The following is a 27303-nucleotide window of genomic DNA, read 5'->3' on the forward strand; positions in this document are numbered from 1 at the left end:
CCTTACCTCTAAAAAGAAATGCAACACTGTGTCAAGAAGCTGAGTAGATGCAGTCAACTTTCATTAATCACCTGCCATGTGCCTGCATGACAACTCCTCACTGTGGAACGATGAACACACTGTCACAATAATGACCACCAATCCAAATGATCAGGGGCAGAAGAGCAGTGTAAACAAGGCATTGGCTCAAAGATGAGGCTGTGGTCAGTTCCACCTGGCAGAGGGGAGAAGCTGGGAATGGGAGGAACAGAGAGAACCACAAAGAGGAGGCAGCATCTGGAGCACACCTGGAAAGAAGAGGCTCCTGGAAGACGGGGAGGGCATTCAAGACGGAAGAAAGAGGGTAGCAAAGGCCCAAGGGGATTCAAGCAAATGGGGCAGACAAGCTCAAGCAAGCACTAGTGCCTTAGTCCTCACTCAGCGGCCTCAGCCATCCGGAGTGAGAGTACACGCCCCTCCACACCCTCAGTGACTCTCACCAAATGCAAGCTGCTTCTCTCCTGAAGAAGAGCCAGAGGGAGGGAGGTCCAGAAAGGGTGGAAGAGATTCAAAAAGCTATAGGGTGTTTTCTGCAGCTCCGACCCACACCTGAGGGGCCCCGAGGAGCAGTCCCACATGACCTGCCAGGCAGGAAGCCGTGACTGCTATGCTCTCAGCTCACATCTTCAACACGGACTGAAAGAACATGCACAGAGGGCGATTCAGTGGTCACAGGCCCCAGCATGGCCCTCCACGCCAGGCTCATCATGTGGTTCCGCCTGCCTCAGCAGAGCACTCCGAGGCTGAGGCCGGCCTGCGAACAACCGATCGCACCATCTCCATCCACAGCTTCCTCATCTGCACAGATGCTACACATGGGAACATTTTCCTCTCTCATCTAGAGACCCAAGACAGCGGGAAAGTGCCACGAGCAGCACATAGAACCTCACAGCACAGCAGAGCCACAACCAGCAGAGACAGAACTTAGGTGCATTTTGAGGATTTGGCTTCAGTGCCATCCCTGTCATCACCTCAGACTCCTCTACAGTTTTACAAGAGTTTTATGACCATTTTTTGTAAAAAATTCCATGGATCTGGACCCAGAAGTAAGGGATCTCCACAACCCTCTGAAGAAAGAAAGAGGAAGAAAATTATGTTATCCACTCCAGGTACTGAATGAAGTCCAATAAAGGCTCTGCTATTTTGGTTTACAATACGTTACATATGAGTTTACAAATTTTCAGCAAAGAACCAGAACATACCACTATTAACATGATATAATGGTATAAATATAATTAGGTCTTTTAAATTAAGAATATTAGAATTTAGTAATGTATCAAAATTTTCATCCAACCTTCATCCAACACTAATTATGATTGAAATGAGCACAGGAATATCAGTCAAGAAGAGACTTTCAACCAAAGAATTCATCACTGCAAATTGAATTTTTAAAAAATCAATGGATCACTGTATTTATGAAGCACACTCTATGAGTCAGACTTCTATTTCAACCTCTGATGCACCTGGAATTAAGGTAAAGAAAGAACTTGGATATTACGTCCAAACACCATGGCCTCAAACTTAGTGAAAATATAAAACACAATGAAGTACAGTCAGAGAACCCAGGTTGAAACAGCAGGTAAACATAGCTTCAGTCTTACCTTATTCTATTCAGTGAGTGAGAGCACATGTGGCAGAGAACATGTGCACCAAATGGCAAATGCCCACAGAGGGCAGAATGAACAAGATGGCCTGCCAGAGGGCAAGTGTGGGCAAGGAAAAAATGCACACTTGTAAAGAGCACAGCATGTGATAATTCTGTCAGAGAAACTATTTTTAACTTTATCGAAAGCAAATGAAACTGTGTTTTTGACATCAGGAATGACTAAGTATAATTTTCATGTTATAGCTGGGTGACATTTTGAAATGCTGCCTTGAAAACCACAGGGAGAGCTACTGCTTTATCTGGTTAAACAGAGAAGGTAGCAGTAAAGGAACTGAATGCTCCTGGAAACCTGTTTGCCCTTCAGGGAACTATACAGAACTGAAAAGACTTTTCTCCCTGTTCTATAAAGAATCCACCATTGCTAATTTGGTTCTACCTTGACTTCTGAAGCTAGTGGCAAGAAAATTGCTCCAGCCAAACTTCCTGGTAACCAGGAAATAATTTTCATTAATGGTGCAGATCAGCAACATAGTTCACTGGAAACTGTGGTTAACAGAAATCAAAGCTTAAGAAAGTGCCATTCCATCATCATCCTAGGGATTAGGAAAGTAAACCAGTAGGCCCGACTTTAAGGAGAGAAGAGGACACCACACGATGTGCCAGTAGATGACAGAACTCTCACCATAGAGGCTGGGGCCAAATCTCACTACAGCAAGGAGACCTCGACTGCAACAGTCTCTCATTCAGCTTCTTAAGCTGTATCAAAATGTGAAATCAAACAGCCATGTCTAAAAGTGAACAGTAGGAAAGAATAACCAAAATCGACGCCCATGTGCTGCACCTTGCTTTAGAGAGAACAGAATGGGAGATGTGGAAATGTCGTGAGAGAAGACCCAGGTTAGCCCTGGGACAGGGAGGAATGAAAACCTCATGAGAAGGAACAAGTGGCAGCAGCAGAAAGGGAAACAGACAGAGATTTTCTCCCCCAGAGCTTGTGGAAAATGATGAAAGGAAAGTGGCCAGACAGCCATTTGCTTTGCTTAAGGAGTTTTTCCAATCCTCTTTGAATTATTGAGTCCAGCAACAGACCCTATTCTCAGACCTCTCCCCAGGTCGCAGATGCTCCTGGCTCAGAACTGGAGAAATCACCTCCTGTTTTCTGTCCTGCAGAGATGCAGCAGGTGGTTCAAACTCAACTGCGAATAATAAACACAGGTATTCTGAACCTCACTCAACAAGCTCCTAAAAGACTGACTTTTCGGTGCAATTGGCCAAGTTATGACAAATTTGGCATCCCTTCAAAATACTGTAATGGACTGAAACACGTTGAATCAATGGAATTCCATCAGTTTATAATGACACTTTACAAAGACAAAGCCAGGTAATTCTCATTTGTCACTAGTTCAGAAAACGATTACAATAAATCCTTATTTTGAGAATTGGCAATAAAAAAGAATGACTGACTCAGACGAGGACTATCAATGGGTGTTAAAGCCACTGGGTAAATGACTGAGGGAAAACTGGATGTTTCCACGTTGCCAGGAACACCACACAGATCCCTTTCTCGTCGAGAGGGAAGCCCTCACCGCAGACGGCAGAGATCCTGTCAGCATCAGTCTTCCTAGGGGACCCTCTTCACATCACCCTCGGTGGGCAACGGATATTTCATGTCTTTTGTTTTTCTTTTTTTTTTTAGGAGATGGAGTCTCACTCTGTCGCCCAGGCTGGAGTACAGTGGCATGATCAGAACTTGCTGCGGCCTTGAACTCCAGGATTCAAGTGATCCTCCCGCCTCAGCCTCCGAGTCACTGGGATTACAGACATGTGTCACCATGATCAGCTATTTCATGTCTTTTGATGTGATGTGACACAAAGTATACAACATCACCTATGGGTGTCCCTGCCAAAAATGGGAAATGTCTAACAGTGAGTTGTTATATGTAACATCCAGCTTACAGGAATGATACAAAGAGAGGAACTAGTGAAATGATGCCACAAGGAAGCAAACAGGTAAGTCCAGAAAGTTAGAAATTCTGTAGGAAAAATGGCCTGGTCTCTTCAACAACTGCTGCTGATAATATGACAAAAAAGAGAGTGAGAAGAGCATGAGGCATGGGGAACCGCTCTAAAGTAAGAGACAGGAGACAGAAAAGCCAAGAGAATGTGGAGGCTTTGTTTGAGTCCTAATTCTAACAAACTCACTGGGAAAAAAGCTGATTTGATACTACCAAGGAAATACGAATATAGACTAGATATTAAATGAAGCCAACAAATTGCTATTAAATTTTTATTAGGTAATAATGATACAGGAGTTATGTAAGAAGATGTTCATGTTTTTCAGAAGTACTTAATCAATGTGTAAGACTGAGATGACGTGAGGGCTAGGATTTCCTTTAAAGTAGTCCTAAGCCAGGTAACAACACTTCTGTCAACAGTGAACCACAGATGCTACCGTGGGTGGTCCACTGAGATGATAATGGAGCTGAGGAGTTTCTATCACCTAGTAACACTGTAGCTGTCATAATGTCAGAGTACAAGGCATTACTCACACGTTTGTGGTGATGCTGGTGTAAACAAAACGACTGTGCCGCCAGTCATACAAAAGCCTAACACATGTAATGAGGTGCAGTACACAATACTTCATAAATGACTGTATTACTGATTCATGTATTTACTATACTATACTTTCTCTATCATTATTTTGGCGTACTCCTTCTACTTATTTAAAAAAAAAAAAAGTTAACTGTGAAACAGCCTCAGGCAGGTCCTTCAGGAGGGATTCCAGAAGAAGGCACTGTTACCACAGGGGACGGCAGCTCCATGCCTGTTATTTCCCCTGTAGACCTTCTAGGAGGACAAGATGTGGAGATGGAAGACAGTGATGCTGACAATCCCGACCCTGTGTAAACCTTGACTAATGTGTGTGTTTGTGTCTTGCTTTATAACAAAAAAGTTTTAAAAGTATAAAAAAAAATTTAATAGAAAAAAGTTTATAGAAAAAGGATTTAAAAAAGAGAAAATATTGTTCAGCTATACAATGTACTTGTGTTTCAAGCTAAATATTATTATAAAGTATCAAAAAGTTTTTAAAAACTAAGAAGTTTATAAGGTAAAAAAGGTTACAGGAAGCAAAAGTTAATGTTTTATTGAAGGAAGAACCGTATCTTTCTATAAATTTAGTGTAGCCTAAGTGTACAGTGACTATAAAGTCAATAATGGTGTACAGTAATGTCCCAGGCCTTCACATTCACCCACCACTCACTCACAGACTCACCCAGAGCAACTTCTACTCCTGCAAGCTCCATTTGTGGTAAGAGCCCTATACAGGTGTACCCTTTTTTATCTTTTATACCTATTTTCACTATACCTTTTCCATGTTTAGATGCATATATACTCATCATTGTGTTGCAGCTGCCTACAGTATTCAGTATAGTAACATTCTGTGCAGGTTTGCAGCCTAGGAGCGACAGGCTATACCAGAGAGCACAGGCGTGTGTGTAATAGGCTATACCCTTAGGTTTGTGTAAGTACACTCTAAGATCATACAATGACAAAACTGCCTAACGATGCTTTTTTTTTTTTCAAGACAAAGTCTCACTCTGTTCCTCAAGCTGGAGTGCAATGGTATGATCTCGGCTTACTGCAACCTCCACCTCCCGGGTTCAAGCAATTCTCCTGCCTCAGCCTCCTGAGTAGCTGGGACTATAGGCACGTGCCGCCATGCCTGGCTAATTTTTTTTGTTGTTGTATTTTTAGTAGAGACAGGGTTTCACTATGTTGGCCAGGCTGGTCTTGAACTCCTGACCTCATGATCCACCCGCCTCAGCCTCCCAAAGTTGCTGGGATTATAGGCGTGAGCCACTGTGCCTGGCCCACGATGCATTTCTCAGAATGTATCCCTGTCATTAAGTGACACATGACTGTACGTTAGTAATGAGAAAAGAGAAAGGAAGGAAAGCAGTGAGGGAAGAAGGAAAAGAAGAGCAAAGAAAGAAAAGAAAATTTAAAAGAGACAAATGAAGCAAACAGAAAAATCTTAGTAATTGTGGAATCTGTGAGATGAATATACAGAGGTTGTTACTTATATTGCTCTACTTCTGTCTTTTTATTCATTTTTTTCTTAAACTATTTTTCCTTTGTTCTTTTTTTTTTCTTTTGACTGAGCCATCCATTTACTATTTCTGTTTATTTTGAAAGTTTTGATAATAAAGATTAATTTTTTAAAACCACCAAGATCACTAATCCTATACTAACAAAGCACACAATCTCTCATATCCAAAACAAAGTCCCTCTGTGAGAGCCCATCTTCTGAATAGTTTAAAACCCAAAACATCCCCATTTCATTATATGAATCCTCTTAGATTTTAAGAATATATCTTAGCAAGGAATAGACAATACTGAATTCCCTTCCAATGACATCTTAATTTAAAAATAGCACCAAAATTGACAGGGTGTGGTGGCTCATGCCTGTAACCCCAGTACTTTGGGAGGCTGAGGCAGGTGGATCACTTGAGGCTAGGAGTTTGAGATCAGCTTCGTCAAAATGGTGAATCCCCGTCTCTACTAAAAATATAAAAATTAGCTGGGTGTGGTGGTGCATGCCTGTAATCCCAGCTACTTGGGAGGCTGAGTCAGGAGAATCACTTGAACCCAGGAGGCAGAGGTTTCAGTGAGCCAAGATCACATCACTGCACTCCAGCCTGAGCAACGGAGGAAGATTCTGTCTCAAAAACAAAAAACAATAAACAAACAAAAATAGCACCAAAATAAATGAAATACTGAAACTCATTAGTTACAAAAAAGAAATAGTGTCTCCAAAGCATCAAAAACCCAAACACTGGAAGGATACATTAAACAATTGAAAAGTGATGACTTCTGAGGCAGAGGTAGAGATAAGCATTCTCAATTAATACTTCTTAACGTTGATGATTTTTTGAGCCATGTGAATGTATTGCCTAATCAAAAATAAAATTTAATTTCAAATAAAATAATTTAATATACACTTTTCATATTTGAAAGAAATAATGTTACTCTTCCATGAAGAATCCTACACTAAAGCTTTAAAAAGGAAAAATGAACTGCTCTTTAAGACTTGCTGACAGTCATGTACACGACAACGGTATTTTCCAGGATCAACCTTTGTCACTTTTAAAACATGTTAATTTCTCCTCCTACTTCTAAACAGGTTCTTACTTTTCTTTAGACAAACATTAAAAACTTGAAATAAATCTGGAGTATTTAACGTAAAAGCAAAAGACTCCCTGAGGTTAACCTGAAAAAAAGCTCAAATCAAGGAAAGCCCCTTCTATTTTTCATTTTGTGTCAAGCCACACATTTAAGTCTTTACTTGAAAGGTGATGAATTTAACAAGGATTTAGAAATCTTCACTTTGTTCCACTCTTCTAACTCAAACCCAACCTATGATATTTTTCCTTTCTTTTCTCATCCATTACCTGTGCGGCAGCCTCCTCTTGTCAATCAAGATTACTGAAGCCTCAAACCAAAACTCTATCATTTGCCGGTTAAGCTACTTAAAATAGATTTTTAAAACCTGATTCTTATAACCTCTTCTGATGCGTTTCTGTATCCCTTTTCCTGGTTCTTTTACGGAGTTAATAGCCAAATAAATAAATTAGTATTAAAACTTTAAGATAAGCTAAAGCCCCACATGGCTATCTGGCAGACTACACTGTGTTCCCAGCGTACCTGGTGATTTCATGGACTTAGTAAGCAGGTGGAAGACTCCATCAACCAGTGAGCACTGCAAACATGTCATGCAAAAACATGGCATTCTCCTTCTAAAAAGAACACTCTTCACTGGATTGCTTTTCATGGTTACTGGTCTAGACACAAGCTTGATTAAATCAGGGGCTATGAATTAATATGTATTTACTGAAGGTCCAGAATGTTTGTTCTTGCAGAGCTTTAAATATGGTTGACAAGACACATTTAACGTCCAGAAGAACATATTAGCAGGTCAACTTTGCAGCACACAGGCTGTTAGCACAGCGAAGCCAGGAGCTACACAAGGCTAGCGCAGACTCAGCGGCTTCATGGACCCCTGGCAAGATGTCACAGGTGTGTAAGACAAACCAGGGAGGCAATGGGAACCCACTGCTCCCCCGACAGAGGTTCTGCCTCCGAGACAGAAAGGGGTTTGGCTGGGATAAACTGTGGAGGAAGAGCAGGGGTGGAAGAAAAATCAGAACAAATAAATGTGAGTAGAGATGTTTCTCTCTGTAAAACAAAAGTAGGTTGTGATCAGATCCTACAGCGCACCCAGAGCCAGGCTTGTGGGCTGTAGGCAGCTGTATTTACACCCACTGTTATTTAGATACAAATTAAGGGGTGGGTTAATGCAAATTGGGAGAAGATTATTCAGAACTTCCTAGGAAGGGGGTGCGAACTTCTGGGTCATTGGCCATGGCACTTGTGAACTGTCATGGCGCTGGTGGGTGTGTCTTATGCTAATAAGCAGTGAGGGCAGCCAGAAATCCCTTTCCTTGCCATCTGCTGGTCTGGGCTGATTTCTTTACTTCATCCTGTCTGGACCAGATTCTGTTCTGGTCAGGAGGTTGTGACCAGAAAACAAGTCCTGCTGATCTCCTACCTTGGAACCACCATTTGGGCATATGCTATATTTACAGAGTATAGTTACACGAAAAAACTATCACATTTAAGGCTAAGGCATTACTGAAAATAATCAGGTATGGGGGACGTATGAAAGGAATACCACATAAAAATGAGAGTAGCAAAAATTAGAATATTTAATATTAAAGTAGAATATTCAATATTTTAAATATTTAGAAAATTAGAATTCTGAAAATTAGAATATTTAATATTTTAAATATTTAGAATTAAAATTAGAATTCTAAAAATTAGAATATTAAATATTAAATATATTTAATTTACATTACTGTCCAATGTCAAAATCAAATGCTTTACAGAAACATGGAAAGTACAAATAAATTTTACTACTGATTTATGCTACATCGTTAACAGGTGAAACAGCCAAGCCAAATCTTTGACAGAATTTTAAAAGAGAAATTTTATTTTTTAATGCAACTATAGGGAGCAGGGTTTCAAGTTCTGCAACCAGAAAACAATTTTGTGAAACAATATCTTACATTAAGCTATAATATATTCTAAACCCTTGTTGTTTACCATAAACAAATTATTATAGATTTTGAATAACAGTTTATGTGTTTTCACTAAAAAGAAGACTGATGCTGAATCTGAGATACATTTTTTAAAAATGGTAGCTAACTAACCTGGGCAACACAGCAAGAACCTATATCTCTACAAAAAATTTAAAAATCGGCTGGGTATGGTGGTACGCACCAGTAGTGCCAGCTACTTGAGAAGATGAGGCAGGAGGGCTGCTGGAGCCTAGGAGGTTGAGGCTACAGTGAGCCATGATTGTGCCACTATACTTTGGCCTGGGTGACAAAGTGAGACCCTGTCTCTAAAAAGAGTTGTTTAATGAAAAATAAAAATAAAAAATAGTATCTGACCAAATATTCTTAACTAAAGGTTAGGAGACAATTATGTCTTGTAAGTAAAAATGGTTTTGGCAACAGTGATGGATGCAGCCCAAAGAGTGGAAAATAAATGAAAATTAAGCAAGTAAGTGCTTCAATACACTCATTGATCTTAGGCTACCTCATCCTGCTGGTATAGAAAAGAACATAGAAAGTTATTGTTTTCTGTTTTTATGACAAATGCCAAAATAAATAATTAAGCAATTACTTCTTATTTTGGAGAAGTACCTACTATACTTGATGCTTCAATAATGCATAGTCATAAAAATATTTTAAAGCTTAATACCAAATAAATAAACATATTATCACAGTGCATGCTGGTATGCTTTAATGAAGAAAAAACAAAAAAACTTACATTTTCTTCTATTACCTAAATCAATCTTAACTCTGCTACTTAAACAGTGTATCTCAAAAATTAATTACAAGAGAAAAATGTTAACAAGTTATTAAAGGGTAAGATTCTGAGCTTTTTCTGTAAAATTCCTATTGGGCATATAAAGTTGCTTGAGCTATAAACATTTTAAAATGTGTTCACTGTGAAAAGAGCTCTATTTCTTGGGTTTATAAATAAATATAAAAATTACAGAAATAGTGTGTATGTAGGGACAGAAGGACATACCTACTTTTCTCCAATATAATAAACACAGGAGGATACAGAAACCAGAGGAGTACTTCTGTCAACTTAAGTTCCTTAAATCTGTATTTCGTTTAAATCCTTCCAGATGGACCAATAATGTGTTGACAATATATGTGTCCAAATAAAAATGAGAAAACATAAGAAAATAACGTAGCACCATGCCATGTACTGCTTTATTCCTTTACTGGTTCAGTAAACACGTGCTGAGCCCCTACTCTGGACCAGCAACGGGACACAACAAGGATTCCAGCAAAGCTCACAGCCTAGGAAGAGAACCAGAAAGCTACGCAAGGGCAGGACTGGAGAGGGACCAGATTCTAGAGTTTTAAACAAGGAAATGATACAAGCAGCTGAAGAATACGTGAGTGAAGCAGACCACACCAGCAGAAAGGATGGTGTCAGGGGAAGGATTTGTACTGTGGGTGACTCAGTGGATGACAGTAGCTGCCGAATAAACATCAGTTTCCTTTTTCCTTTTCCTGTATGGGTATTTCTTGAAAAACTTACCTTTCTGCACGAATCACACCACTGTAGTAGGGGGGGTCCCAAGGCATTACTTCCTACAACGGAATAATTCACTGTTAAGGAAAGCTACTGACTCTTTCTCAGTTTTTATCAGCAACGTGGCCAGTTTATAGAATGTAAACCAGCTACTGTTCATGTAAATCAGAGCAATTTTATAGAATCCCTTAAAAAATTGATAGCTTGGCAGAAAATACCTGGCTCCTTATTTTGACTTCCCTGTAATCAAAGGAGAGCAAGGTATAAATAAGACCTACGGAATCTGGGAAAAGGCAAACAAATGTCATTCTAAAGTGGAATCTAATAAAAGTAAACATTAATGAATTATATTAGCCATAATGAAATTTTTCCCAAAATGTAACCCATGTATTAATCCATAAAACATACTGCAGGTAAGATGAGTGTACTAAAGGTAAGATTAAGGTTCTTTCTAAATCTAAGCAAGAAGCTTTGGGTAGATATCAAAAATGAAAGCAACAATTTAAAGTGTAACCCAGGCAGAATTAACTCTAATCTTGGCAAAGAAAATATGTCATAAAGAAGTACTACAGTACTAGTTGCTTCTGATGACTGGTATATAATACTGAAAGAAGGGAAAGCTTGAATACTTGAATGAACTGTCCTCCTTCTAGGTCTCCAGGTGGACAAGAGAGTGGTTAAGAGACCAGGCTGTGAAGACAGACTGCCTGGGCTCAAGTTTCCAATCCATACCAGACCATAAACTGCATGACGACAGGGACTTTGTTTGTATCCTTCCCTATTACATTCCTGTACCCTGAAGAGTGCCTGGCACAGGATAATCACTCAGTAAATACTTGTTGAAAGCATCAACAGTACCTCCCAAATAAGATTGCTGAATGTACTTAAACTATTAAGTAGAGTCTCTGGCGTTGAGTAAGGGCTCAACAAATGTTAGCTGCTCTCCTCAGTACCATTATCCTTTAACATTTCAGTTTAGGCATAATCTCCTCCAATAACAAGGTGTTATTTCCCATATTCCATGGTAATACTTGTATCAAGGGATGTATGACAACCTAAGATATGTGTAGGCTTATTTTCTTTCTCCCCATGAGTGCCTGAAGGGCAGGGACTGTGTCCATGGAATCCTGGCCCCACAGTGTTCAGGTCTTGGCACACATTTTCTCTAACAGATGATTATCTACTATCTGCTAGATGCAGACAGAGTGCAGGCGGTAATGAGGCAAAGGCAAGAGGATGATAGCTTAGGCAGTAGAAAGGCAAGTGACTCAACAATCAGAGGACAGCATGTCATGTCTACATTGTGCCATGTAAAACACAGTCCACGAGAAGGGTATTTAAATCACAGCGGAAGGTTAGGAAATGTTCTCGAGAAGGCAAAGCCTGAATTGAGTTTTATGATAGGAGCAGTTAATTCAGATGAGAAAGGGGGAAAGGCATTCCTGTAGGTGGTGTTTGCAAATGACTGGAAGCTGCCCACCATGCCATATTCATGTGGCCAGTACGTAAATAGTAATTCAAATTAAAGAATCAAAGAAAGCAAAGCAAGGAAAGAAAGCAAAACAAAGTGAATAGAGATCACATGAGCATTGCACAGTTATTAGGAGAGAGCAAAGAACACAGCCTCGGCTTGGAGGGGCAGCAGAAGATGAAGCTAGAGAAGCAGGCAAGGGCCAAATCATGAGGGCTTGATGGGAGCAGCAGGGCAGTAGGAAGGGAAATCAGAGAATAACCGGGAGCTACTGAAGAATTTTAAACAAGAGAGTGAGAAGATCAGATCTGCTTTTTAGACAAATCCCTCTGGTGGCAATTCCTTCATTTATTATTCATTCATAGTTCAAATAAGTGTTGACAACCAATTCTACGCCTAACACTGGGCTAAAACCATGGTTAAACTGTCTGAATCCAAGACGGCTTTGAGTACAGCAAGAACAAAAGGCTAGAAACCAGTTTGGCATTCCCAGTTACCATCTGGGTGAGAATAATGATCCCAACCCAGGCTATGGCAATGGGTACAGGAGAAGACACAAGAGTTCACAGGATGGGAGAATCTGCAGGAACTAACAAATGATTAAGGGGGAGGGCAGTGTGCAGTGCCTAGAGATGCTTGTTAAAACACAGATTGTGGAGCTCGCCCCAGTTTTTGATTCAGTGGGTCTGAAGTGGGGCTCAAGAATTTGCATTTCTAACAAGTTTCCATGTGATGCTACTGCTTCCGGTCCAGGAACCACACTTTGAGAACCACTGGTCTGGATTAAGTACAGGCCCTGATTAGAACAGCAGGGTGAATGGTGGCACCATTCACAAATACAGGGACTTCATGAGGAGACTGGGCATTTCACAAATATCTGCAGAATAATCATATCCATAAGCTATATACAAGTGTCTACAGATAACAGTTTAAAGTCATATTCACTTTTACTGAATTAGCTTTTGGCAACACATTTTATTTTTTATTTTTCTGTTTCTATAGTCACCAAACTAAATTCTTATCTATTATTTAGTCTCCCAAATGAGACTACCTACCAGGCCAAGGTGTGCAGATGACTAACACTAGTTACTTTGCTAGACACAGCTCCCTCCATAAATTAACAGACTGACATGCTACTCTACACATCACTGAGTTTAATGGGATTAATCTGTTTCCTAGTGGCTATATCTGGGAAGCTAGTAAACAGTTTGTAAATCTGCAAGGCCCATTTCCCTAAATCTTCCTTATGACTATGGCTCTGGCGGCAGCAACTAAGTCAAGAATTAACAACAGCATTTGGAAAAGAATGGTGTAGACAACCCCGGCAATCCTGTAGTGCCCTAGAACCAAACGGGAATGAGTCCTAATATCTGAAATCTCGACACTTTTCAGGGTACTCCCCTAATCACCTGGGCAGCATTCTGGCCATAATAACACTTGTCTATACTGTTGGACCACATAAGGAAGATCATATAATCATATGATTGAAAACAACACTTAAGTGTTTTTAGTGGTATACTTTGTTAGTCAAATACTGACCTACTCAACTGGGCATCATAAATTAGCAAACAAATAAGCAAATGAACTGTAATGTTAACACTGATGGTTAAAATTATCACCTGCCAGATCAAGCCTCCACTGAGACTCCTTAAAGTCTGCTTCAAACTGAGAAGCCAACATTCCACAGAATGAAAGCAGTCTCTGCATGAATATATACACATTGTGTTAGTGTATTTACACAAAATACGTCAACTCCTCAACAAAAATGCTATATGTACAGGCAACATCAGTTTGGGACATAAGAATCAAATATTTCAACATCTTTATTCACCAAAACTGAGGATCAGAAACAAGACTAAATGGACCTCTAGCCTATCACAAGAAAGTTCCTGAACCAAAAGATATGGATTTCAGTTGATAGACTGTCTATAATAAAAATATTCCAACATACTTACAGAATTTTGAGGATTCAGTTTCATTTTCATCTCTCGTATCATCTCAAAATCTTTTAGAGTTCTATAAAACAGGTTTATCATTACTTGTTAGGACAAAGTTTTAATAATTACATTACGAAAGGACTAGCTTGCTTATGTTACATTCCAATATTCATAAGAAGATTAGATATAATTAGTAGTGCACATGTAAATCATTATTAATCCAAATTTTACCTAAGTGTCATGAGAAATAACAACATATAAAGCAGCATATTCAATTTCTACCTTAAAAAGCAGCATGGTGGATATATGCCTCAAGAGTCCTAAAGCTTAGAAAAACTAGCAATGTCATTACAAATATGCAAAGCATTAATCAGCAAACTTTAAATCACTACTAAATCACTACTTTTTGCTATACCTTTTTAAAGAGACTAAACAAATTAACTTTAGAAAGGAATTTTATCATTGGCTACATTTAAGATTTCTAGTCATATTTCCCCTATAGAAAAACTCTAGCTGGTCAATAATTAAATAAGTATTTAATATTTGTAGAATATGACATGTATATTGGAATTAACTCCTAACTCCTATACATACCTGTAAAATTATGAAGCTATGCTTGCTCAAAAAATCTACAGCTATGTAGAGAAAGACTACTAACACTTAACTGAGTAAAGCAGGATAAATCCTCAATAAGTGCATAATTAACCCTCTTTACTGTATCAAAGACACAGTGGTTCACCAGGATTATTAAAAGAAAATTTTAGAATTTATAAACATAATCCAAACTAGAGAGGAATGAGTTCTCAGGCATGAGTTTATAGTCCAAAACAGAAATGTGAGCCAAGATCCAATGTGTTGGTGTAGCCAAAAAAGGCAAACAAAATTTTAGACAGCATCACAAGAGAGCAAGAGGAAACATCATCCTTTTTTACAAACCATGACTGCTTCTTCCTAGAATCCTTAGTACCTAAAGGTGTGCTGCCTCTCAACTAAGTCCTGGAAGAGGGCCAGTGAAGGGCAAGTGCATGACTGAAGGCACTGAGCAGGGGAGGGGCAGGGGAGGCGGGAATACAGGTTGAGCCTCCCTAATCTGAAAATCTGAAACGCTCTCAGCACTGACATGATGGGACAAGTGGAAAATTCCACATGTGATGTCGCGTGATGAGTTGCAGCCAGAACTTTGTTTCAGGCACAAAATTATTAAAAACACTGTATAAAATTATCTTCAGGCTATGTGTATAAGGTGTATATGAGACATAAATGAATTTCGTGTTTAGACTTGGGTCCCATCCCCAAGGTATTTCATTACATATATGCAAATATTCCAAATTTTCCCCCCAAAATGAAATCCAAAACATGTGTGGTCCCAAGCATTTCAGATAAGGGACACTCAACTTGTATATAACAAACGGGCACACCAAAGGCAGTAAAACACTGCAGCCTGAAATTACAAACGCTGAGACAGAACATTCTTAAAATACTACAGAAAATCAAAAAGACACCACATCCACAAGCCTCCTGTATTTAGGCCAAAAGAAGAGAAATACTACTTTATGAACGTGTCATAAAACTCATGGCACAAGTTAAAATAGTTTCAAAAACATTTTGGTAAAGATTTTTAAAGTGCAAATGAAAGATGAATTTCTAAAAACAATTGTTTAATGAAAGGGGACAGTCTATGTTTTCAAGAATGGCACGTTAAGGAAGACAACTATGGCCTTTCAAATTATGTCTCATAGTGAGACAGGTCTGGTCCAATATGCCAAAACTTATATTCTAGGCCACTTCCTAATTTTTTATAAATCAAGTCTTCTTTAAAATGACTAAATAACATACAACCAAAAAACTAAATGGTAGAATAAAAACTAACCTTTCAGAAAGTTTGTCAGATAGTTTCTCAAGGAACTGCATGACAGTCTCTAAAATGAAATCCAAAAGAAAATATCTTCAATTATGTGAAATAAAATGAACATATCTGTTAAAATTATTAGATGATGATCATAATCTATATACCACAATTCCCTTAAAGTGATGATTTTCAAAGGGAAGTAGAGCTACTAATATATACCAAACATATAGTAAATACTTCTAGGTGATGATGATCTTTTAATCAGAAAAAAATTAAATTGGCATACCAATAATACACAGCCTCAGATTATATCCCAAAATTAAAAGAGTTAAGGGGACAGGTGCAGTGGCTCACGCCTGTAATCCCAGTACTTTGGGAGGCTGAGGGGGGTGGATCACCTGAGGTCAGGAGTTCAAGACCAGCATGGCCAACATGGTAAAACTCCGTCTCTACCAAAAATACAAAAATGAGCCGGGCGTGGTGGTGCACGCCTGTAGTCTCAGCTACATGGGAGGCTAAGGCAGGAGAAGAGCTTGAACCCAGGAGGTAGAGATTGTAGTGAGCCCAGATCGTGCCACTGTACTCCAGCCTGGGCAAGAGAGTGAGACTCCATCTCAAAAAAAAAACAAGTTAATTGGAAGCTAAAGAAAAAAGTCCAAAATTTCAAAGTGCTTCTATCCATTCCTATGTGTAAGAAAAAACATTCTTAGACATGTCTGATGTTTTCAAAGTTTTAAAGAGATATCTAGACTCTGCTTTGTTCATTAAAAATAGGTGCAGTGTAGAAGTATGATTCACTGAAATGAATTTCTTAAAATCAATGTTTTTCTTGATAACAATTTTATTTTTATATACAACTGTAGAATAATCTATTCAGGATAAATATGAAAAAAATAGCAAAATAAGAAAAATAAATTTTAACTTCTGATAGAATTTTTAAAGTACTTTTATTAAAATACTTCTGCTATAGTTGTCATAATCTACAAACCCATAAAGGCAGTGTAGTAGGATTACCACCGTTTCCCATAAGAAGAAATGTTTTATGAGTATTTTTTAATGTAGCACTTTTTATCACTGACTTATGTATACAGAGCTTTCATATGTATTTTAGCTCACTACAAACACTATGTTTATGTTTTCCAGATAATCTTTAATACAGTTTTAAGTTTCTTGCCCTCTGTTCAGTTTAAGTTACCTCCTTTTGTGTGAAATAAAAGGCTAAGGAAATAAATAACGGTGGTTAACCTAAACCCAAACCATGAGGTTTCTTGCCACTGTCAATACTTAACAAGTTCTGTGTATACGAATTCTGAAAACACTGGCTCATGTGCCATATGAAACAACAATTGGAATTTTGGGGGAACAAAGACATTATTTACTCAACAATGAAATCTCATTTTAGGATTATATTCCAGGTGCCATACCAAACTGTTTTCAAATGAATCCTTCTGTATGCTTGTATACGTTTTATCTCTTAATAACCCTCTTTTAACATTCATCCATCTTATTCTTCCAGTCATTTTACATGTGAAGAATCTGCCTCAACTAATCTTTTTTTTGAGACAGAGTCTTGCTCTGTTGCCCAGGCTGGAGTGCAGAGGTGCCATCTCGGCTCACTACAACCTCTACCTCCCAGGGTTCAATCGATTCTCCTGCCTCAGCCTCCTAAGTAGCTGGGATTACAGGCACCTGCCACCGTGCCCAGTTAATTTTTGTATTTATAGTAGAGATGGGGTTTTACCATGTTGGCCAGGCTGGTCTCAAACTCCTGACCTCAAGTGATCTGCCTGCCTCGGCCTCCCAAAGCGCTGAGATTACAGGCATGAGACACTGCACCTGACTTGCCTCAATTAGTGTCCCTAGAGAACTGTCATATTAAGACTGAGTTTGAAACCCCCTGAAAATCACTAAGTGCCTCACCGCAGTTACCTCCACATTCACCGTCCACATGAATGCCCGCTTAGCCTCAGTCAGCCTTTCCGGTCTTTCTCTGCTCTGCTCAGGGTTCACTCTGACACTGCGCATGACGGTTTCACTTCCCTCAGGGTGCCTTCAACAGCCACAGATGCATCCGACAAACGCCCCGAGCTCTTACATCCCACGGCATTGTTTTGTCTGTACTACTCCATCAGCACCGAAAACGTGCCAACCTGTATTACCATTTATCTTTTTATATGCATATATCCGGCTCCTCAACTAAGCTTTAAATCCTCAAGGACCCAGGGCACATCTTACGTGATGATGTGCACAGCAGCCCCCTGCCAGTACATCAGCACACCAAGCGCTTAGTGCACAAGGCTGACCTGCCAGTCACGGAATCTGGCGCTGGGTGCTTCAGGTCCAGTGAGCTCCACACTGCTAGAGCCGGTGGTCATGCCCAGCCCTCCTCACATCTGACCTGGCCACAGCATGAGTCAGCTGATCTCTCCCTTCTCCTGTAGACAAACCTTCTGCGTGGCCTCCAGGACCACACGCTGTGATCACTTTCCACCTCCCTTACTGGCCGTTACATCTGGCAGCGTTAACTAGCAGTACCTCACATGCCTGGCCTCTTAAACTTGAAGGCCCCAGAGCGCAGTCCTTGGACTTGTTCTTTAAGTTCACTCTCCTAGTGGTCTCAGAGTCTCATTTTAGAGGTTCAGACTTACATCTGAAGCTCAGAACTCCACACTCTATCTAACTGCCTACCTAACGTGGCCACGTGAACCTCATTTGGTGTCTCCAACTTAACTTGAACCAAACCAAGTTCCCGGTCCTCCTAATCTTAGTTAACAGTAGTAACTCACTCTTTCTAGTTGCTTAGGTCGAAAATGTTGGCTCCCTCTTCCAAATACCATGTACCCAGAATCTGATCACATCTTACCACCTTCCCTGCTACTACCTGGTCAAGATGCCAACATTTCTCATCATAGTTACTGCAAAACAGCATCTAAACAGGCCGTCTTCCACCCTGGCCCTGCTGCAGTCTTCTCTCAGGAGCAGCAGCACTGACTCTCACCATGAGCACTGGAGTCACATCTCTCACTCCTCTGCCCCAACCCGCACAGCGACCTGTTGCATTCATGTTGTCTCTACTTAATGCTGCCCCTTGTCAGCCACCTCTGGCCACCTCTCCTTGCACACACTGCGCTTCAGCCACTCCACCCTCCTCAAACGTGGCAGGCATTTTTCTGCCTCAAGACCTTAGCACTTGCCAGTGACTCTGCGCAAAACCTTCCTGCCCTCGAGAGCCACAGCCTCACGCCTGTGCCTGTCAAGAGCGTGCTCACACACCACGTTCTCAGTGAGCCCTCCGACAACACTCTCTAAAACTCCAGCACCAGCCTACAAGCCCACATTCCTTATCCCCTTCCCTGTTCCGTTTCTCCACAGCTTGTATTAACTAATAACACACCACATACTTTATCTACTCATTTCGTTCTTAACTGTCTTCCCTTGCTCACAAGAATGTAAACGGCATAAGGATAGGAATTTTGTTCTGCTTTATACATCATGACCGAGAACAGTATCTGACATATAGTGGGCAATGAGTAAATATCTGCTGAATTAATAAACACAAATGGGATGTAGAGGATATAAAACATAGGGCATTAGGTCTCAAGCAGCCTATGGAAAACCATAAATGTAGAATATGTGTTTAGGCTTCAGTTCTGCCACATTTTAGCAATATAACCTAATCTTAGATTCCTTATCTGTGACATGAACACAAATACCTACTTCACAAAGCTGCAGAGGAAGGAAATGAGATAACAACAGAGTAGGCACTGAATGATATTCTAATACTATTATTTTATATAAATATAAAATAAAAATATGGTACTATTATAAGCAAACTGTTGACAACAGCGACTACAGAAAAACATACTTTCCACCAAACTGATACTTACAAAAAAAGAAAAAACATACACTAAAAACACACATTTAATATATAACATACATATTATATCTGTTTAGGAGCTTCGATTATATGAAACAAACTGTAAGTGTTTTAAGGGTTTAGGGACAAAGCAGTCCAAGGAAAGTGAAAAAGTTTAACAAGCTTCATGAAAGAGGAGTTTTGAGCTGAGCACTAAAAAAACGGGGTAAGATTTTAACAGGCAGACTAGGAAAAAAAGCTGCTCTCTGTCGGACAGTGACATGAGCAAGGGAACCCAGGCCGCAATGAGTGACACACGCCTGTGGCTTAACCGAGAGCCTTGACAAGTCAAGGGAAACAGCTGTTTATGAAAGAGGAGGAAGCAAGATTGAGTGCATTTAGAGAACTCTGGAGAAGAGAAGAACATGCTAGGGTGAGAAGGGATAAGCACAGAAGGAATAAAGATAAGCGAGGATTCAGGATGTGATCTGCCCCTAGTGTCCCCTCTGTCCGTGAGTGGAATGTCTAACCAGATATACAACTAGAACCCCAGGGGACCCACCACACTGCCTCCTCCTCCCCTCATCCTCACTAAGTCTGGCAACTTCACTGCCAAGACCTTAGGTCTCACGCAGCTCCACCATCATGGCCACCCTACTCCTGACTCACCATCTAAATTACAACTGTAAGTTAATAAATGCTTTTGAAAAAACGTATTATGTACATTTATATTATTATTGTGTAACATTTTCTCTTAGACATTATGAATCATGAGGAACTCAACATAGCACAAGGCAGTTTATGACAAACCCAACAACACACTTCCGTAACACCTCACCTAGCACAAACCTTCCTAAGCAGGACTCTTCCCTCTGAAAAGGAGGCCTATCTGACTGGGTGTTTTTTACATGACCTAACCTATAATTATCTCGACCTCAGTAAAATACTGATCTTTCATTCTCTCACCCTAATTCTAACCAATCTGGTCAAATGGAGCACAGAAACTAATTGAGTTAAAATGAAAACAATTTAGACTAACATCAAAATGAAAATTTAGGTTATGATTTTACTCTCAACATTCACATAAAATAAAGTTCTTTGGCTGGACAGAATAGATGCCAAATTATTAGCTCTATTTAAAAATGGTTCCTATAAAAATACATAGAAAATCTCTATAAATGGTTCTCTGCATGTATTAAAAATAGAACACTAATTTACAGCTATTTAAAATCAAAAGCTCGGTTTCATAAAAATCCTATTTTGCCCTGAAATGTTGGATAAACAGGCTTACCTGGATTTTTAGCTATCGTTCCTTGGAGAGCCCTGTGGGAGAACGTGGAGTACCCCACCAGCTTTGCCAGAAGGTCTCGACTGCTGAGCAATTCTTCTAAACATTTCAACTGACCAGCGTTGGGATAGAGAAAAATTTTATAAGCAGCTTCTCGCACCTACATTTAAAAAGTAAATGGTGAAGGCTATAAATACCATGACACAGTCCTATGCGACAATAACACAGGCTCATGCTCACCACTTTATCTGCAGATGATCACTGCTTTCAAAATAAAGCAATGGTCTACACAAGGCGATAAAGCCTCCAGAGTCATACAATAGCATGGGATGCAACAGCATACATGACTGCAGCTCTAGGGCACTGTTCTGAGGTACGGCGGGACAAACCTCTACCCAGTGCGTGGATCTCTATGCTACACAGCGTCTTAACCAGGAGAAGTAAGACTCCACGAATTTAAAAGTCTCTGTAGTCTAGAATGTCAGTCAATGCTGTTATTAATCATACTTTAAAAATAAGAAGTCTTGTATGAAATATAAGTAATTAAATCAGTTTCATTCTTTTAAGTGTTTATGGCATTAATAATTCCACAAGTTAAATTTTTAGGGCTTAGTAATGCTAAAAAGTTTTTAAGGATACTGTTATATTATCACTGAATTTTGGGTTAAAACAGTAGCAACACACAGATGGGACCTAAACAACAAAGAGAATGAAACATACATACCAAGTCATCTGGGGCCTCTGCGTGGAGACCATCGATGATGATATGATCCCCAGCAGACGTAAAGTTATGACGCATGTGTTCTGGTAAGAGATGCTTCTCAATCTTGTTGGGAAAATTGGTTCCCATAAGAAATGTACTACTCAAATCCAAGATTTTAACATTGAGGTCCACTGCTCTTTTACGCTGTATGCAGGAGGAGTAAAAGTTATTTCAAGGCATTTTGAATTAATATTTCACAATTTAATAAGCAAAATATAAAGATGTCAAATCAACATATACATTGCTATCATTTAATAAAATACTAAATATGTTAGTAAAATGAATATATTACTATATTTTATAAATAATATATTAATTTTACTTTTAACAGATATTTAATATTCTAACAAAAAGATCATACTATGGTTTTCTGATGTTTCTATACTTTAAGGTTTACATAACTTCTAGTTCTATTTTATGTCTAGGTTACATAACGAACTGTTGAAACTAACAACATTAAAAATCACATGCCAGGTGCAGTGACTCACGCCTGTAATCCCAGCACTTTGGGAGGCCGAGGAGGGCAGATCACTTGAGGTCAGGGGTTGGAGACCAGTCTGGCCAACATAGTGAAATCCCATCTCTACTAAAAATATAAAAATTAGCTGGGCGTGGTGGTGCGTGCCTGTAATCTCAGCTACTTGGGAGACTGAGGCACGAGAATCGCTTGAACCCAGGAAGCAGAGGTTGCAATGAGTCGAGATCGCACCACTGTACTCCAGCCTGTGAGACAGAGGGAGACTCTGTCTCAAAAAAAATACAGCTCTTTGCAAAAGTGTGGTGAGCCTCCAGAAGTGGGGAAGCACATTTTAAGAGTTCTGATTGTGGCCGAGGGTGGTAGCACGCGCCTGCAGTCCCAGCCCTTTGTGGGGCTGAGGCAGCAGGACCACTTGAGCCCAGGAGGTAAGGCTTCCGTGAGCTACGATCACACCACTACAGCCTGGGCAACAAAGCGAGACCCTGTCTCGGGAGGGAAAAAAGTTCTGATTTTGCATGTGCTTGAGCTGCTACAGAATGATACGGTTAAGTCTAAGAAGTAGACCGGAGCCCCAGGGCATGGTCCTGTCGTCCTGTCTTCTACTCTGTGTCCCTGTCACGTGGCACATGGTCCTCGTTCCTGCCAGGCCCTCAAATGGTCAGTGATGAGGACGTGGATGGTGCCGGCACATCCGCCTAGCTTTAACCTTTGTAACACACAATCACCTGAGAAAACGTGTATTAGCAAAGGGGTTGCCATAAATGCTTTAAGATGAAATATAAACTAGAATCCACATAATAGTCGGGTTGACTGGAGAAGGGCTGAATTATCAGTTACTGGTTGCTAAAAAACTAGACAGGCTCTGCACTGGGCTCATGTTGGGCTTCGGGTGAAAGTGTACACAAATCTTTCTGGGAGGGGAGACAGCAATTAACAGGTTCTAAACTGTTCTGTGTTCTAAAAAATGATTAAGCCACAATACTAACATACTCTTTAAAGATAAACATAGATGATGTAGAGGTATGCTTGATAAGACGCTGAAAAAATTGACTGTATATCAATATCCCCAGAATTTCAATATAGAAAATTCAAATTTCATGGAAAAAAGTTTTCGGAGACCCATTTCTTTACAGTCCAGATTTCTCTTTGCTCATTTTGTTTCTGATATGGCCATTTAACACCACCTAATGGTAACAAGTAGAATAACAAAAAAGATGCACAAGATTTTGAAATCACATTACAGTACCAAAATTTTCTTCAAAACTTTTACTTTGAAAAAAAAAAAGTGATAAAATTAACTACTTTGAAGATTTTATCAACTGATAAAATCTCTAGAAAAATCAAAACTGAGTTCACACCAACTTCAATGAGCTGTCAGGCATATCACTTCATCATTCTGTGGTAACAATGAAATGTACAATAATCTGAACTCTTCAAAAATTCTGTGAAATTTGTGTTATTAAATAATGTTAAAAATAAACATTTCTATTAATTTTAAACTTATATTTGTATGAGACCTTAAAAATTAGGGTTGGGTGTGGTGGCTCACGCCTATAATCCCAGCACTTTGGGAGGCTGAGGTGGGTGGATCACCTGAGGTTGGGAGTTTGAGACCAGCCTGACCAACATGGAGAAACCCCGTCTCTAATAAAAATACAAAATTAGCTGGGCATGGTGGCACATGCCTGTAATCCCAGCTACTCAGGAGGCTGAGGCAGAAGAATCACTTGAACCCGGGAGGTGGAGGTTGCGGTGAGCCAAGATTGCCCAATTGCATTCCAGCCTGGGCAGCAAGAGTGAAACTCTGTCTCAAAAAAAAAAAATTAATTAATTAATTAATTAAATAAGAAACCAACTGGAGAGAATATAGGCTTTGACGATTTATAGATTTTGTTGGTGGGTTTATTTCACGGTCTCTCTTTTGAAAAATGGAACATGTCCACTTTATATTCTGTCCTAGTGGAGCACCTCTGAGAACAGACATGGAAGTTACAAGGGAAACACTGAGCAGGTTTACTTTACTTGCATATTCAATACTGATGGGTTCCCCAGGGAGCTGCTCACTGGGAAAAAGGAGCCACACTGTGATAGTATGTTAGATAAAAGCGGCAATGTCTATGCTGGTGAAACTGAACCTATATTATTTGTCAGCAAAGTTTCCAAAGCATCCTTCATGAGGATACATAAAAACTAAAACTATTCACCTGGATTCTCTACTAGCAACCTTCCTTCTGAAGATATCAAACTCGATGACAGCTAGCATTATTATGATTTGTCATACATTCACTCAATACTTTTATTGAGTCCAAAACTAATATGCATTAAAAAAACATGATCCATGTTCTCGATCCTTTGTAAGCCTAGAATTTAGATAAGCAACACAACAATAACAGCAGCATCATCACCAAGAGGTAAAGAAGAATGCCACACGAGTGAAATAAGTAAAGTGCATTCAGATGAACACAAAATGCCACCTGGGGGACTGATAAAAGCTTCACAGACAATGTGGCGTGAGGATGAAGCCTTCATGGGGATTTCGGCCAGGGAAACCTGGTGAGCAGGCTTAGGAGGACAGCGCACCACACACCGGGGAGGGCACTGTGTATGAGGGGCTGACAGCCGGAGCACAGCCGCAAGTGTGAGCTCTCTGTTACATGTTAACTTCGCTAGTTCACTAGACAATGGGAAGTCCACAGGACGATTCTGGGCAGGAAAGTAACAAATCAATGCTTTACGAAAACTAATCCAATGTTCACAGACAGGGAAGACTGACCAGCGGGATGGTGACATGCTGGCCATGCAGGCTCTGGAGTCTGTCTGGCTTACAAAATAACCTCCCACAACCTCCACAGCTTTGGTTTCTTCATCTAAAAAAGCCAGAAGTAATAGTAGCACCAAGAACAAAGTTGTTGTGAAGATTTGATGAGAAACATATGATTTAAAATAGCAAGTGCTCAGTTGATGTTAAATATAATGACTGTTAGGAAGACAGAGGCCTTAAGAACAGCCCAGGTGTTATGATTTGCTTTTAGGATGCAGACAGATGCAGGACCGTAGGAACAATGCAAGGACTTGGTGAGAAGATATGAGAATATTAGGAAGGAAAAGAATACAACTCACTCCAAAATTTTATTTTACAGAGAAGTTTTAATGAAGAACTGATTTGGAAGGGGGCAAATGTGGTCACTTTACGCAATTTGAGTTTACAGTGGAGCCCGTAAGCCTCACGGGCCGCTGGGAAGGCACGTCCTGGCTCAGGGTCAGACCAGAATCACACGCTGGGCCTTGAACACCACACAGACACATCAGATGTGTGAGGGTTCCAGCATTACTCAAACTCGGCACCTATCAACATGGTAACACCTACTGCATGTGATACATATTCCCAAGGCCCTACCTTCTACTTTCAAGATATTCTGATAACTTAATCTCTTCACAGGTAAGTGGTTTAATTCTACCATATTTACTAGGAAGAATGTATTACTGTTTAAAACAAACAAACAAAAAGTCTAACAGTCTAGACTGCAGGGGAGCTGGGGGGACGGGGGGCAGGCTGAACTTCCATGGGGGGACGGGGGGCAGGCTGAACTTCCATGGGGGGACGGGGGGCAGGCTGAACTTCCATGGGGGGACTGGGGGGCAGGCTGAACTTCCATGGGGGGACGGGGGGCAGGCTGAACTTCCATGGGGGGACGGGGGGCAGGCTGAACTTCCATGGGGGGACGGGGGGCAGGCTGAACTTCCATGGGGGGACGGGGGGCAGGCTGAACTTCCATGGGGGGACGGGGGGCAGGCTGAACTTCCATGGGGGGACGGGGGGCAGGCTGAACTTCCATGGGGGGACGGGGGGCAGGCTGAACTTCCATGGGGGGACGGGGGGGCAGGCTGAACTTCCATGGGGGGACGGGGGGCAGGCTGAACTTCCATGGGGGGACGGGGGGCAGGCTGAACTTCCATGGGGGGACGGGGGGGTAGGCTGAACTTCCATGGGGGGACGGGGGGCAGGCTGAACTTCCATGGGGGGACGGGGGGCAGGCTGAACTTCCATGGGGGGACGGGGGGGTAGGCTGAACTTCCATGGGGGGACGGGGGGCAGGCTGAACTTCCATGGGGGGACGGGGGGCAGGCTGAACTTCCATGGGGGGACGGGGGGGCAGGCTGAACTTCCATGGGGGGACGGGGGGCAGGCTGAACTTCCATGGGGGGCCGGGGGGGCAGGCTGAACTTCCATGGGGGGCCGGGGGGGCAGGCTGAACTTCCATGGGGGGCCGGGGGGGCAGGCTGAACTTCCATGGGGGGACGGGGGGCAGGCTGAACTTCCATGGGGGGCCGGGGGGGCAGGCTGAACTTCCATGGGGGGACGGGGGGCAGGCTGAACTTCCATGGGGGGACGGGGGGGCAGGCTGAACTTCCATGGGGGGACGGGGGGGCAGGCTGAACTTCCATGGGGGGACGGGGGGCAGGCTGAACTTCCATGGGGGGACTGGGGGCAGGCTGAACTTCCATGGGGGGACTGGGGGGCAGGCTGAACTTCCATGGGGGGACTGGGGGGCAGGCTGAACTTCCATGGGGGGACGGGGGGGCAGGCTGAACTTCCATGGGGGACTGGGGGGGCAGGCTGAACTTCCATGGGGGGACGGGGGGCAGGCTGAACTTCCATGGGGGGACGGGGGGCAGGCTGAACTTCCATGGGGGGACGGGGGGCAGGCTGAACTTCCAATGGTGTCAAGCCTCTCCTGTTCTTCCAACCCTGAATTTAAAACCGAAATGAGGCACTTGGTTCCTCAGGAAGTTACGCGCCGGAAAGAACACTGGCCAGTGTTAGAAATTTTAAGAACTGACACTGGCCGTTTGTGAGTTAGGATGGCAACTTGAACAAATCACTTTGTCTCGGTTCCACATCTGTAAAATGAAGGGGCTGGACGAGGCAGAAGGCCCTCCATCCCAGTGTAAACACTGTGCAATCTATGCTTGCTGCATCTGTCAAACACACATATAATACAAATCAATACACTTACGTAAGGTCTGAATGATATTCTCTGTACTACCCATCTTCAATGACATCAGCTTTCCCACTCACTCGGCAGTCTTTCCTGATATTGCCTATCTCATCCTAATTCCATGACATCTAAAACACTCCACTTGGCTCAAGTCTTTCTTAATTCTGAATTATCATGATGTGACAGGTCAACTTCTAGAGAGAGGGCTACATTCAAATACAATCTATAGAAGAATTTCCTAACAGATAAAAAGACCTGCACATTTTTGCAGTATGCAAATTCAAGCAATATATACAAGGACTGTAGCAATAATGAGATCAGCTAAATGTTAGTAAAA

The 27303-nt window shown here is 41.2% G+C and overlaps 1 protein-coding gene across 2 annotated transcripts in view; it reads right to left on the minus strand.

Moving 5' to 3' along the window:
- The window catches only part of MIPEP (mitochondrial intermediate peptidase), a 213211-nt gene that overhangs the window by 173335 nt on the left and 12573 nt on the right, over nucleotides 1-27303 (minus strand). For both annotated transcript variants that reach the window (XR_013407934.1, XM_001090198.5), the window contains exons 6-10: nucleotides 21450-21632; nucleotides 20729-20885; nucleotides 15603-15651; nucleotides 13751-13811; nucleotides 10331-10383 (exon numbers count right to left, since the gene is read on the minus strand). Coding sequence is in view for 1 of the 2 variants with exons in the window: in XM_001090198.5 (XP_001090198.3) it covers nucleotides 10331-10383; nucleotides 13751-13811; nucleotides 15603-15651; nucleotides 20729-20885; nucleotides 21450-21632 (503 nt within the window). In the remaining variant the exon portion in view is untranslated. The remainder of the gene's footprint in view (nucleotides 1-10330; nucleotides 10384-13750; nucleotides 13812-15602; nucleotides 15652-20728; nucleotides 20886-21449; nucleotides 21633-27303) is intronic.

Source organism: Macaca mulatta, chromosome 17 (genome assembly GCF_049350105.2).
Source record: "Macaca mulatta isolate MMU2019108-1 chromosome 17, T2T-MMU8v2.0, whole genome shotgun sequence".
Classification (NCBI taxonomy): domain Eukaryota; kingdom Metazoa; phylum Chordata; class Mammalia; order Primates; family Cercopithecidae; genus Macaca; species Macaca mulatta.